Source organism: Mus pahari, chromosome 12, assembly GCF_900095145.1.
Source record: "Mus pahari chromosome 12, PAHARI_EIJ_v1.1, whole genome shotgun sequence".
Taxonomy (NCBI): domain Eukaryota; kingdom Metazoa; phylum Chordata; class Mammalia; order Rodentia; family Muridae; genus Mus; species Mus pahari.
In genome coordinates, this window is record NC_034601.1 from 17,939,237 (window position 1) to 17,954,375 (window position 15,139).

Below are 15,139 nucleotides of genomic sequence, written 5' to 3' on the forward strand. Positions count from 1 at the left end.
AAAAACCAAAAAAAAAAAAGAAAAAGAAAAAGTCACTCGGAGCACCATTGGCTCGAAGGATCTGACACGCCCTCCTTGGCAATCGCCAACAAACACGATGCTAAAGACTCAAAGCCCTCCTAACGGTTGGAAATAATTTGATATTTCACTTTTAGCTTTAGCCAGAAAAGAAAAGAAATCTGCTATGTTTCCACCAAATTAGCACTTGCGACTTGCATGATGAACACCTCCCCAGCCTATGGGAGAGTTTAAGCTCAGCTAATGAGCAAGCTGTCAGTTCAGTTTTGGCAGGGCTCACCTTTGGCTTACTTCTCTTGGTAATGTTTAGGTTTTGTTGACTACTTTTATTAACTGAATTTTGACTTTTGCTACAGAAATTATTTCTTTGCTGCTACTTAAGTTCCCAAGAGAGGGTAACATAGAATGGGCTGTAGCAAGGTCCTTTTGTTTGCCCTAAAAAGCATGCTGGTGGCTCCAGAGGCCAGGAAAGTCATCCTGGGATAGTTCTTCAAGGCCACAGGCTCTGTCTGCTGAGCTCTCACTGTGTCCTGAAGGTCTGCTTCGCTTTACATTTATTACATTTCTTCGAGACAGGGTCTCTATGTGCAGCCTTGGCTGGCCTTTAGCTCATTCCACCAACCAGGCTTTCCACGAGTTCACGGAGATCCACTAAAGGCATTCGCCATCATTCCCAGCATCTGAAGTGGGTTTTGAAACTGACTTCAAGGCACCACAGAACGTGCTTAACTCTTCTAGTGAGCAAAGAAAGAGCTGGGGCGTAAGGGATGAGTGTCGAAGTGGAAATAGGCTTTATCAAGACAGGCTTATAAGAACTCAAAGGAAAGAAAGAAAAGGAAGGAAGGACCAAAGGAAGGAAGGAAGGACCAAAGGAAGGAAGGAAGGAAGGAAGGAAGGAAGGAAGGAAGAGGAAAGGGAGGAGGGATTTCCTGGCATGCAGACATAGACCTTTAATTTCGGCACTCAGGAGGCAAAGGCAGAGGCAGACCTATATCTAGGAATTCAAGGCAGCTCGGTCTACCTAATGTGGTCCAGGACAGCCAGGACTATATAGAAGAACTCTGTCTTAAAGTAATAAAATAAAATAAAATAAAATAAAATAAAATAAAGGAAAGAATACTGAGGGAGGGATGGGAGGAGGAACACCCCATAGTTATGGTGTTCCTTGTTTAGGGGAAGATCAGATGTTGAGAATCTTTTCCTAAAAAAAAGAATGATCAAGATGATGCCGAGGCTTTCTGATTACAGACATCCAGGAAGGCTAAGGTCTCAGATTTCTGTCTAACTTCTATACTGGTACTGTGTCCTGGGTGGATTCTAGGATACGTTGTTATCACTGCTACCGAAGGGACAGAGGACCCTCCCCATGCCCAGATGCATCCCCAGTGTGTGCAAAATGACTGTCTAGAACCTTGGTCTTCCTCTGAGAGGAAGCCGGGGCCCTAGACGGGTGAGCACTTACATTCTAGCTTATCCTGAGGTCTCCCGGTCTCCATCAGGGACAAGTAACACACGACGTCCTTCAGGTACACGATGGGAGCACCTGTGCTGGCAGCCAGAGCATCTTGGTCTTCCCATGGGGCTGCAGCCTCTAGTTCTTTCGATGGCGCTTGTGTCTTAGTTGTTTTCAATTCTGAAAGACAAAAGGGGAGCATCCAGGGACCTTCCGTGCCAGTAGTGATCGTCCACCCTATGGCCCCATCCTCCTCCAGGTTGAGGTGAGAAGGTTCTATGGGTGGCTTGGAGAATGGAATTAACAGACATTGTGTAATGTGGCCACAGAGATCCAGTCTGCAGTTAGGTTCTAGGGATAGCTTCATTTTGATTCATGTAAGACTTTATTTCCTTGCAGAAAGTTTATTCATTTTTGGAATTTCCAGGAAAGATGGCAGTGAGTCCTGGCAATAATAACACAGTGAACGAAAATATCATTTACCACACTGTTCTAAATGCTTAATTCACAGACATAATTCTGGGTGGGCTTCCACCACATCCAGACCCTTTTTTAGTGGGGAACTTTGGAAGACTTGAGTGAACCCAATGTCCTCAGTGGATGTATGTTGTTGACATGAGCCAGCTATGTCAAAAGACCAATGTCTCGCACCCATGGAAGTGGGAAAGCTTTCCCTAGGTGAGGCTCAGAGAGAAGGCAAAGGCTTCCTCTGGTCCATGGATGAATGATGATGTGTGCAGGAAATGATCTTGATAGCTCCTTCCACCATGTTAACTGCTTGAAGACTGCTCCTCTATAGTGACTACTTCTACCGAGTTAGTGAAGCCCATCTTGTTCAGCTGTATATAATAGTCCTGTCTCCTTGTTTATCTGATGCAATGACCCCACCTCCCTGTTCAAGTGTATATAATAAATACTCCACTGAGCTTCCGGGCATGCTGTGGCTTCTCCATCACAGCCTAGACCCCTAATCCAGTGTTTCTGCATCCCTGTGTCTGTCATTTCTTCATTTTCATTCCCTCTCCATCCCAGGTAGGTCAGTCTCTAGACCCATGCAAGGATGGGGTATCTCATAATTTTCCACAAATATACTTTATGACAAATGAAGAGATTGACATCCAAGAGAAAAAGTCTACTGACAATCAATCCATTTTCAGAAACTAGGAAACTTTTACTACCAAGAAAATGCAGAAAGCGACTTGCTCTATGCTCCATGAGGAAAAGTTTCCCCCATACTCTGCCCCCTAGATCAGAAAATATAAAGTCCATTGTCAGTAAGGACACTAGGGGTTTTACTTCACTATGTGAATTCTATCCTCTGAGGGACTTCGTTCTTTTCTTCCCTCAGCTTTGTTACTTTCATGTCTACCAGAAATCTCTTTGTACCCAGTAGGATGTACAACACACAGGAAGCAACTGACCGTGGGATAAAGACAGTACTGCCAGTGGGCAAACCAACATAGGTACCATGAGGCCAACAAGCAGTAAGTGCTGATGACAGGGACAGAAGTGGAGGAAGCCTCCCCTGGCAGCACTGCCTGCTGGGGAGGGCAGTATTACCACACACTGTTCAGAGAACCAAGGAGCCACATGCTGGAAGGGAGTACTGGTCTCAAGACAGCAGAGCTGAGAGAGAAGAAGGCCTACCAGTCATGTAGCATGGGCTGTAAGAAAGGAGTCAGCTGTCATTCATAGCAACAGTGGAGGGGATGACAAGACTCTAACCTAAAGAGGGTCCATGAAGAGGCCAAGATGGAGCCACAAGTCCCAGGGGACCAGGTGTTTGCAGGTAGTTCTTTCTTTCTTTCTTTTCTCAGTAAATTGTTTAATTCTTCTTTTGGGAACTATCACTCAAGTCCTGGTTATTAGTACATTATCATACCTCTCTAATAATGGCTGATACTTTTTTTTTACATAATTTCAATTTTTCTGAATTTGTTAATATTTAAAAACATATTTTGAGTAAATAGACTTACATCACATTCTTCTTTCCCTTTTGTACCCCAATTCCTCCCAGAGACCCCCTTCAATACTTGCCATACCTTTTGTTTTTTATCATATTCTTTAAAATTTATAAAATATTATAACAATAAAAATGAATATTATAAAAGTTGTTTGATATAAAACAATCAATTGAACAGTCTTATGTAGATGCTTGTCTACAGCAATACTGAAAATACATATTTTTTCTCAATATAAATTTTAAATAAGTCCAAATATATTAACTTTATGATATTTTAAAATAATATATCACTANTAGTTTTTTAAATGAACATAAATAGATAAAGTCTTTTTGTTTGTTTGTATTGTTTTTAGTAGAGCTTAAAATCTTGGCTCTTACTGTGGTACACACCCAAAATAGGAACAATTTTTGGACATTGGAGTTCATTGTAATAAGGCTGTACTTCAATGTCCCTCATATCACCAAAGGATTTTACCTCTATAGTAGCTAAGCTAAGAGTTGACATTTCTTCTGTGCCAAGGAATGAATTGTAGGCACGATTTTTGGATACAGATTTCCCACTATGGTTAATATTTGATTTGAGTGATTGTCTTCATTCTCAGCCCACAGGGAACAGGTTACATTTATTTAAGAAATGGTGTGTGTACTAAGATGGTCTATCCAATGAAGTCATCCATCAACTGTTTCAGTGAAGAATGGTTCTGCTTGGAGGGTGGCACAGATGTTAGGTGAGGGTAAGATTCTGGTTCCTTGGCTGTTTTGACTTTGAAAAGTATTCATCTCAGAATAAGAGTAACGTATAAAGTCCTCTTCTTCAAAATTGATACAATAATTATAAGTATCAAGCAAAGCCTTCAGTCTCACTCTTTGCTGTTCTCTTGCAAGCCACCTCCCAAATTGTCTACCTTTCTTTTGGCTGTGTAAATAATTTTGAAATAAGTAAGCTGTTCTGAAAGCCATAGTATAGTGTAAAAACATCAAATAAACAATTGTACTAATAGAGAGGCTGAGATAGAAGAAGCATGATTTCAAGACCATTATGTGGCACACAGCAAGACACTGTGACTTACAAACAAGCAGAAAGTGTATATGGATTATACAATGTTGGGTCTATTTCTCCAATTACCAAATTAGAGAGACCACTGGATGACAGCCAACAAATTTCTAATTCCTCATATTTTTTTAAATTTCAATCGATTAAGATATGTTGGTAATATTAATTTTCATATTAAGAGATATTAAGGAAAACTGATTACTTCCTGTTATTTTTGTTGTTAGAGGTGGAATTATGTTTGTGTGGGTTTGTTGAAAGGTTACTTTCTTGCTTTCTGTAGGATGTAGTCTTCGCCCTTGTGTTGGTGTTTTCCACTTATTATCCTTTGTAGGGCTGGATTTGTGGAAAGATATTGTGTAAATTTGGTTTTGTCATGGAATATCTTGTTTTCTCTGTCTATGGTAATTGAGAGTTTTGCTGGGTATGGTAGCCTGGGCTGGCATTTGTGTTCTCTTAGGGTCTGTATGACATCCGCCCAGGATCTTCTAGCTTTCATAGTCTCTGGTGAGAAGTCTGGTGTAATTCTGATAGGTCTGCCTTCTTATGTTACTTGACTTGACCTTTTTTTTTTGTTTTTTTTGAGACAGGGTTTCTCTGTGTAGCCTTGGCTGTCCTGGAACTCACTTTGTAGACCAGGCTGGCCTCGAACTCAGAAATCCGCCTGCCTCTGCCTCCCAAGTGCAGGGATTAAAGGCGTGTGCCACCACGCCCAGCTTGACCTTTTTCCCTTACTGCTTTTAATATTCTTTCTTTGTTTAGTGCATTTGGTATTTTGATTATTATGTGATGGGAGGAATTTCTTTTCTGGTCCAGTCTATTTGGAGTTCTGTAGGCTTCTTGTATGTTCATAGGCACCTCTTTCTTTAGGTTAGGGAAGTTTTCTTCTATAATTTTGTTGAAGATATTTACTGGCCCTTTAAGTTGGGAATCTTCGCTCTCTTCTATACCCATTATCCTTAGGTTTGGTCTTCTCGGTGTGTCCTGGATTTCCTGGATGTTTGGGGCTCGGAGCTTTTTGCATTTTCTTTGACTGTTGTATCAATGCTTTCTCTGGTATCTTCTGCACCTGAGATTCTCTCTTCTATCTCTTGTGTTCTGTTGGTGATGGTTGCATCTATGACTCCTGATCTTTTTCCTAGGTTTTCTAACTCCAGGGTTGTTTCCCTTAGTGATTTCTTTATTGTTTCTAGTTCCATTTTTAGATCCTGGATGGTCTTGTTCCTTTCCTTCTCTTGTTTGATTGTGTTTTCCTGTACTTCTTTAAGGGAGTTTTGTGTTTCCTATTTAAGGGCTTCTAGCTGTTTACCTGTGTTCTCCTGTATTTCTTTAAGGGAGTTATTTATGTCCTTTTTAAAGTCCTCTATCATCATCATGAGAAGTAATTTTAGATCTGAATCTTGCTTTTCCAGTGTGTTGGGGTATCCAGGACTTGCTATGGTAGGTGAATTGGGTTCTGATGATGCCAAGTAACCTTGGTCTCTGTTGTTTATGTTCTTACGCTTGCCTCCCATCTGGTTATCTCTAGTACCACCTGCCCTGGCTATGTCTGACTGAAGCCTGTCCTTCCTGTGATCCTGGTTGTGTCAGAACTCCCCAGAGTCCAGCTGTCTCTGTGATCCTGTGATTCTGGGATCCTGTGATCCTGAGATCCTGGGTGTGTCCGAGCTCCTGGGAGTCAAGCTCCCTCTGGTACCCTGAGATCCTGGTGTGACCAAGGTCCTGTGATCCTATAATCCTATGATCCTGGGCGTGTTAGACCTCCTGGGAGTGGAGCTGCCTCTGAGTGTTGTGGGACTGACTGTGGAGTTTGGACCCAAGGTCTGCTCAGGGTACTGGCCCAGACATACCGGAAGGAATCATGCCACTGATCTGGTGGAGTTCCTGCGTGCCTGGGTCCTGTTGGTCCCAGTTACTTACAGGTAATTTTCTATTGGACAAGACACTCGGATGAGGTAACAGAAGTAGTGAGGTAGGGAGACAGATGAGATTACTAATGCAACCAAACTATCAAGTCATTCCTGGAAGAAATGCTATGTATGGAAAGTCTTAACAGTGATTTGGAAGACAAATGGCAGCATGGTCCTCTGCATGGAGAATCCCCAGGGCCCTGGATTACTGCTGCATGCTCAGATTATTCATCCATTAAAACACCATCAACAGCTTCCATTTTGTCTCCAGCACAGAGTCTCTGGACCAGATGTACAATCCCACCTGATTCAACAAGCGTAGAAGCGAACGTTTAGAGGACATTGTCTTCCAAGTAGGGCCCTTGGGAAAATGGAAGAGAAATGAGAGGCGAAATGCCCTTTGGGACTGCCATGTCTTAGTATTTGGAAGAACTTTCCATGTTGTATGGAGGGAGGGGGCTCTGGCAGATCCTGGCATTCAAGGAGAGTTAAGGAGGAGATGGGAGCCTGGGAGCCCAGAGTGATGCCAAGTCAGACTGGAGTCCAGGGAGCCACTCAGACACTCACCCAGAGAGCTGTAGAAGGCTCCTTTATAACCAGGGCAGCCCACCTTCACTTCTTCAGCTCGGTGGTGATTCTTCCTCCCTGGTGAGGAAACTGCCTGAGGCTGGGGAATGGTTTGGATGGAGGTAGGGGAGCCTGGGGTGGGTGGGTGGGGATTTGGGCGGCTTGGTTAGGATGGGGGTAGGGGAAGATGCAGGATTAGAGGGACAAACTCTGACAAAAGGGTCAGGACTGTTGCTCAGCTTCATCAATGGGTAGAAGCCCTGGGAATCTACATGTTACTAGGAGAGTTTAATTTCCAGAGGACCTGGTGCCCTCTTCTGGCATGCAGATGTATATGCAGATAGAGTACTCATAAAAAAATAAATAAATATCTTTAAAAAAATGGAATCCTACCCAAACTATTTTAAAAGAGCAGCGTTGCTTCAAGGCCCCAATCAAAGATGTCACAAGAGAAGTGGGTAGACTTCAATATTCTTCATGACCTAGATGCAGAGGCTGCAAGCTGTTAACTTTAACAATGTATAGTTTCCTATAAACTGAAGTGCAGAGTGCCTGGTACATTATACCCAGCATTCTGTTCCAAGGTGTTTCCCCAAGGGGAACAAAGATTTTCCCTACAATGGCTTATGAAAGAATATTTACAGCAAGCTTGTTTGTAATAATCTCATACTGGAAACTAACCAAATGTGCCTGTCCCAACAAGTGAAATAATTATGGAAACTATATGCTGGAATACTAATGAATGGCCCAAATATGTTGACTAATTAATATACACAAATGATTAAATATCAAAATGATTATGTCCAACAAAGGAAGAGCTAAGAAAGGAAACGTTTCATGGCTCCGTTCACATAGAGTCCAGATGGCCCAGTGACATTCATAGTGACAGAAGGCAGATCGCAGGCTGCATGGGGAGGGACAGGGCTGGAGAAAGGACTCATCAAGAAGTTGCTCGTAGATGGTGGATGTGTTCATCCTCCTGGTGTGCAACTGGCTTCTGTGAATGCACGCACACTCCAGAAGGTTCTCATCTCACACTTTTATGCCAACTACAGTTCAGAGAGATCTATGTAAGTACGTGACTACATTTTTTCCCCCCTGAAGATGGATGGATCAGCAGAGTTCTGGGTGAATCATGAGGCACAGCTCTCGTTCATTACAAGGTTTAGTTTACTCTTGCATGGAGATGCTCTGATCCAGGAGGCTTGACCCGGATCATCCCATTAGTGTCTCTTCTTCTCATGCTTCCACATGTGGAATACGAGGTGGGGACTTCAGGCTGTGACATCTGCCACCCCATTAACTCCCAGGGTTGATTTGGCTGATCTGGGAGGCTAGGTGAGTGTCCCCTTCCTCCCTCAGCACACCATGTGTGTCCCTCCCAAAGCCATGCATTCAGGGATGAGGATGATCTTCCGTGAATGGAGGAGGACTTGGTCCCCCCGATGGAACCTCCAAACAAGCTCTCAAGGTCCACATGTGAAATGCCCAAACCTCTAGTCACCTGATAGTGACTGAGACAAAGGGCCTCTTCTATACCTCACGGGCTCTGTCACCAAGCACCCTCTTGTAAGCCCCTTCATTGGAGGCACCTGTCTGTTCTGTTTTTGCTCATAGTCTCTGCGGTCCTGGTTGACTTCCAGCTGTGGCAGAGAAGAGAGCTTTGGGACCCTAGCACTGGGTTCGCACTAAATGGTGTGTGACTTGCTCAGGTAGACTTTCTCTCCAGACCCAACCTGCATTACAACTGAGGTTCACCCCAAGCTTTGAATGACAGGGATATTTGTAACTATGATGTTAAATGAAAATAACAAATCTAAGTTCAAAATTATATATGGTTTATTCCCAATTATGTAAGAAACCTATTGAAAAAACAAACCATATGAGATCATACACATTTAACTCCAAACATGGTTGAGCTTAATTTTCTTTCTTTCTTTTTTTTTTATTAAGATGGAAAAATTTTTGGAGCAGTTTAGTTTTCTAGCAACATTAGTAGAAGGTACAGAGATTTTTGTTCACATATCCTGTTGTTCCTTGTGTCCACATACCATCACGATCAACATATAAAGTTCTATATATATTCTAACTGGTGGCCCTTCACTGACAGACCATTGTCACTCATAGCCCGCAGCCAACAGTGGTGATTACTTGTGGAACTGTGTATCCCATGGGCCTGGACTAAAGACTGAGGTCACATGTCCATCACTGCAGCACCGAGCAGAAGGGTCTCACCACCCCTCAGTTGCTCTGTGTTTGGCTGGTCATCTCTTCACTCTGGACCACCAATCTTTGTTATCTTTGTGGCTTATTGTTTCTCTCTTTTTGGGGAGTCTATTGTACAGCCACCTGATGTGGGTGGTAGAAGTGAATGTAGAACTCCTCTAGAGGAGCAGCAAGTGCTCTAAACCTCTGAGCTATCTCTGCACTCCTTCCCTTTCCTATTTAGGTGGAGCCTCCTTGTTGCCTAGGCTGGTCTTGAACTCAGGGGCTCACATGATTCTCTCATCTCTGCCTCCTGAAAAGTTGGGACTACAGCATCTGGCTCCACAGTGAATTTAAAAACATCAACAACAAATCCAAACTAATTTACCAGTCCTTCTGCCAAACACCAAAAGCTTTATAATGCTTCTAGTTTCCCTCTTGGGACCAGAAAAGAGAATGATCAGGGCTTTAGCTAGTGTCCACTGGAAGAGGCTCTCATTCTAGGTCTCTGCTCAAATTGTTCCTGTTCTCATCCAGCTGTGGTCATTCTTACTTACTTTGTCTGACACATAATTGAAAAATATAATGAAACCACAACCTCTCTCCTCAGCGTTCATCCTAAGAGCTGGGACTCACCTTTCTCTGTGTATACATTGTTTCAACAAGCTCCCGTGTATACATTGTTTCAACAAGCTCCCATGTATACATTGTTTCAACAAGCTCCAGTGTATACATTGTTTCAACAAGCTCCGGGTGCGGTAAACAAGGTCGGACCTGGAGTCTTTGTATTTGAAACTGTAAGAGCTAAATGAAGAATCTACAAGTCCATTAGAACAGATGCCAAGCCCGCCCAGCAAGAGAATGGGGCTTCAGACTCATGGAAAGTCTGGCTGAAGAACAGAATATTCATCTAGAGCAGTGAGTCTCAACATGTGGGTCATGACTCTTTTGAGGTTGGAGGACCCTTTCACAGGGGTCTCCTAAGATCATTGGAGAACACGATATTTACATTACAATTCATATGGTAGCAAAATTACATGTATGAAGTAGCAATGAAAATGATTTTAGTGTGTGTGTGTGTGTGTGTGTGTGTGTGTGGTGTCACCACAACATGAGGAACTGTATTAAGGGGTGGCAGCATTAGGAAGGTTGAGAACCACTGCTTTAATTGTTAATATTATTGAGCATTTACTATGGGGCCAGGAACTGTTCCAAGCCTTTAAACACCTGCTAAATCATTCAACTTGCATAACAATGCTTGTTATCATCCTGTGCTACGGAGGGGGGCAGCAAAACACAGACATTGCCCAAACACGCCTACAGCTCTCTGCTGTAGGTGGTGACAGAGCTGGGAATGAGGTCCCAGCTAATAAACTAATATGTTCTATTGCCTGATCCAGTTTAGGTGGGGAGCCACCAAGGCATCTTTATTGGACATGAGAGCAGATGTCAAGGAAGATGAGCATTGCTCTTTCCAGTACCCGGATCTGTCTAGAGAGCAGGGAAGTGGCTTCTTGTTTATAAATGTGTCAGGGAAGAACCCAGATCTGCTGCATCAGAGTTGGGTCAATGGACCATGGGTACTACAGCAGCTCCACCGTGAACTTGGCACCTTTGCATGGAGCAAACCACCCGGTTTGCGCCTCACTGTCTCACTGTGTGCAGGTCAGAGCTCAGGGATTTGGGGTTGTACAAGTCTGGATTGAATCCCCAGCCCCACAAGTCTTTTTTGGCTCTGTTGTGTGAAGCAGCATCCAGGTGAAAGTCAGAGGGAAAGGAAATAAGCAAGTATCCAGCTAACAGCTCATCAAAACCAACGTTTGCTGGTTCCTTTGGGCAATTATTAAAAGCCCTCTAACTTGTCAAAAAATGACAGGCACATTCCTTTTTCTTAAATTAAAATTTAACTTTATGTGTATTTTTTTTCCTGCACACATGCCTGGTGCCTGCCTATGGAGGCAAGAAAAGGGAACCAGGAAATTCCAGACCATTGTGAGCTGCTAAGCAGGTGCTAGGATTCTAATGAAGGTCCTTAGCAGGAGCAGCCAGTACTCTTAACTGTTGGAGCATCCCTCTAGTCCCCCGTTACATTTCTTGTTGTTCAGTCAGGACATACCCTTACATACCTACTCTACCCTCTCCATGGGTAAAGGGCAGAATCAAGAATGCTTATGCCTGAGAACCAGATGTTGGCAAACACACTCCCTCTCCCAGGCCTCTGGAGAAGGCTCCTCTCCCCCTTAGCAAGCACCTTGTCCAGGATAAACATCTGGCAACCTGCCCCATGTCTTGACCTGTTTTGTTCCAGGACAAGGAAGATAAGAACCTTTACTGAGCCATAGAATCCCCCAATTATATGGATAAAAAGGAGCTGGACACGTAGTCCCTCCTCCTCCCCAACATCTCATGTCCCAGTGTCTTACCAGTGTCTGGAGCGCAGGCCTCATCTGCTTTGGCAGCATTATCCGAATTATAATCTAGGGAACAAAAAGAAGAGTAAAGGCCAGTCCATACCCCACCCCCAGACTCTTAGAGGGGCATCTAAGGAACCTTCCCAGGGGTTCTGGTTTGTGTGGGGTGTACTGTAAACCAGGATTATTGTCATCTTGGCTCATGGTCTCTGAAACTCCAGTAAGACCCTTGGCATGACTTTGTCTCCTCTGACAGTCCCTGATTAGTCCTGTCTGGGACATGTGCCAGATGTGCTCTAACTACAGACTGAAGCCTTCTTGAAAGGCTCTTATTTTCCTGCTACATGTTAGTTTGTGGCCCCTCTTGCCCCATTCCACTCTCTGACCCTGGGTGGCAGAATTGCCCCGTCTTTACTCCTCTTGCCGAAGGGCTCAACAGACACAAGTTCCAATGAGAGTCTAGAAAGGGAGGAGTCCCTACCCCTTAGTCTCCCTTCTGCGTCCTCCTTAAGGAAGTAACTATGCTCGGGTGCCCCTTTAGTGTGCTGTCTGTGCCCGTTGCCAATGGTTATAGCTATTCAGCATCCTCCCATCGTGGGGAAAGCTGGACCTTGTACCTGAGACATTGGGCTCACTACTGCTGGCCCCCTCCTTTGGGTGGTCAGGTGTCTCTTGTCTGGGCTTCTGGCTGAAGGCCAGGAAGAGGTGTGTGCTCAGTGGCTGAGGAAGGTCCACCTCCAGGTACGCCCTCATGAACAGCTTGAAGACATCATAGCTAATGGGCTGAGAAGGGCAAGAAGAGAGAAGTCAGTAGCGGGAAGGAGAGGCTGTGGAAGGAAAGGGAACAGGGCGATGGCTGTCGAGGCAGGTCAAGTGGGAGTGACGGAAGTGAAGCGGTTGGTAGGGGCAGGAATGAAAAGACCAGGAGGAGACAGAGATTCTGAGGAACAGGAAATGGGTGGGACACAGACAGAGAAAACATGGTGGCTGACTGTCAGACACAGGAGCAGAGTAGGGTTTATAATAGGGAATGCTTCAGTCTACATTTGGATTAAAAGTGGGGGTGATATCCTCCCTGAGGCTCAGGGACTACTGTGAAAGAAGATAGAGTGTAAGAGTCAGATGTTGGGGTGCACTAGAGTAAAACACTGCTCTCCAGACATTACAGGAGTCACTAACTCAGTAGTCTTGGTTGCCTGCACAAGACTGGCATAGGATCAAGCCAGTTAACATTACAGAACCCAGGAGATGTCCTCACCCCTAGCTAAGGAGGTATGGATAGCCATTGGCCTGTTGGGGAGTAAGAATCAGTTTTCGTTAAAGGTATGGGCCCCAGTAGGTCTACTACTATGCTTCGGTGAATGGTCCTACACCCATGAGTATATGGGAAGCACAAGCTGGACTTAGTGGGTCATCAAACAAGAGAATACTATCTAGCAAACAAGAACACAATGCTACAAACAAGAGAACACTATGTTGCGAAGGGTTGGGAGGAGTAGGGGTGGATCTCAGAGGAGTTAGTGGGAAGAGTAGGGGAGAATTGTGGGAAATTTTAAAAAGAATGGTAAGTTCCTGAGCTACACCCAGCCACTCTCAACCCCAGCTGTCTCATCAGCCAGTTCTTACCTCATGGAGACTCTCTGACTCAGAGCTCCAAAATCTCTCCATTCAGCTCACTAAGTTTCCACTGGCCGGTCGCTACCATGCCAGCCCCATGCTTCAAAACCCCCAGAGCCTTTATGGTGCACATCAGGCAAACCCACGCTTTGCCGCTGTACCTTTCTCTCTTGAACCCAGTTAAACCACCACATAAAGGAAAACATCACACAAACTTAGTTCAGAAACAATGGTAACTCAATCGCTGGGTGTTAACAACTAGACTCCTAATCTTGTAAACCATATTATGTCAGGGACCAGGTTGAGAAAACCCAGGCATCTTACACCCAGGGCATCCCGCAGCCCAGGTGTTTTCACAGTATGTAGCTAAAAGCCACATAGTTCTTTGTCAAGAGCACTTCCCCCTCTCTCTCTGCAAGGCCACTCCTGTGAACCAGCAAGACCTAAACAGACATCAAGGACTGAAGGAGACTTCTCACATTCCAGAGCTGCCCACAGCTGTCACCTTGAACTGTCAGGAGGATCAGGACCCCCGAGATAGGCTCTTAGATAAGCCACCCTATGTCCCAAGGCAGTGGCGCCAAGGACCCTAGATGAATCACTAAATGTATTAGACTTGCAAATAACTCTTCCCAATTATTTCTCTTACTGTATACCTTTGATCACCCCTCTCCAAATTGTATATAACCTGAGCATCTCCCCTTAGTAAAAGAGACTATGACACACATGCATGGTCTTCATCTCTTTCTTTATTCCCATTTCTCTCTAGGTTTGTGATCCCCTTCAAGGACCATGAAATAAAGTGTCCCGTGGGCTGGGGCAATATTAAATTTAAATCTCAGGCAATAAATCCTGGCAGATTCTCCATATAAGCCAGGAGACACTAGTAGCTACCTCTTGCCCTCTCACTATGCCTGTCCAAAAAGCACCTAACTCTCCTGCTTCCTCTCTTCCTCCATCCAACCTGGAAGTCCCACCTATTCACCCAATGATTGTCTCCTTTATTCATTAAGGGATGGTTCACAAGAAGTCACCTGAGTACGTGACTCATTCCTCATTCGCAACCCCTCCCAGGAGAGTGGAATAAGCATCAAAATCCAAGCAACCCTAGGGCTCTCCACAACAGAGGACCTCAGAGGAGTTAGTGGGAGGAGTAGAGGTGGGTGTAATAAAAACATATCCAACATAAGTATGAATTTCTCAGAGGATTAACAAACCACATCCTTAAAAGGTGTTGCTCATAAATAGTGAGCTCTAGGGACCCGTTCAGGCACGTGTGAAGGCCTATGGACCAAGGATTCAGTCAGTGTTTGAAAATCTTGGTTAAGATGAAGGATGCTGTAGAGAGCAGGAAGGAATGAAAGGTTCTTTAGTGCTTATTGGGATGTTTTTCTGATTCTTGAGGTCAGGTCTCAGAAAGTCGGAGAGATTGGGGAGTAAAGGCCAGGCTCAATCCTGAAATGCTTTTATAATTCTCATTTTCTCTAGACAGATCCCGAGATGAAAAGCAATTGTGTGTGTCTGGCTCATCGGTGACCCAAAACATGTCACGGTGAAGGCTTTAGGCATGGAGGGAAGCAGGAAGCTAAGGACCAGCAGAAACCAGACCCTGTCCCTGTTGTCTCTCTCAGAACGCTTGGCACCTGGTCCCAGGCTTTGAGGTCCCACGCCCTCAGCAAACACACACCAACAATAACAACACTAGTTCGCTATGAATCATCACTGGCTTGTGCTTTCATGGCGTTGGTTGGTGTTACCACCAGGACACTCCAAGGCCTGGCCCAACCATGTGACACNAGACCTGCGTTGCCAGGACAACGACCCTCAATCCCACAACTCACCTGGCTAAGTCCCCACCCTCATTGGTGTGATGTCATTCTCCGTATAAATTAGGAGATCACCCCCTCCTCTTCCTCTTCTCCTCCTCTCTTCGCCCCCGCTCTC

The 15,139-nt window shown here is 44.6% G+C and overlaps 1 protein-coding gene across 2 annotated transcripts in view; it reads right to left on the reverse strand.

Moving 5' to 3' along the window:
- Dgkg (diacylglycerol kinase gamma) overlaps positions 1–15,139 on the reverse strand; it is a 190,731-nt gene that overhangs the window by 118,644 nt on the left and 56,948 nt on the right. For both annotated transcript variants that reach the window (XM_021209178.1, XM_021209177.1), the window contains exons 4-6: positions 12,196–12,361; positions 11,591–11,644; positions 1,481–1,651 (exon numbers count right to left, since the gene is read on the reverse strand). In XM_021209178.1, the coding sequence (XP_021064837.1) occupies positions 1,481–1,651; positions 11,591–11,644; positions 12,196–12,361 (391 nt within the window). The remainder of the gene's footprint in view (positions 1–1,480; positions 1,652–11,590; positions 11,645–12,195; positions 12,362–15,139) is intronic.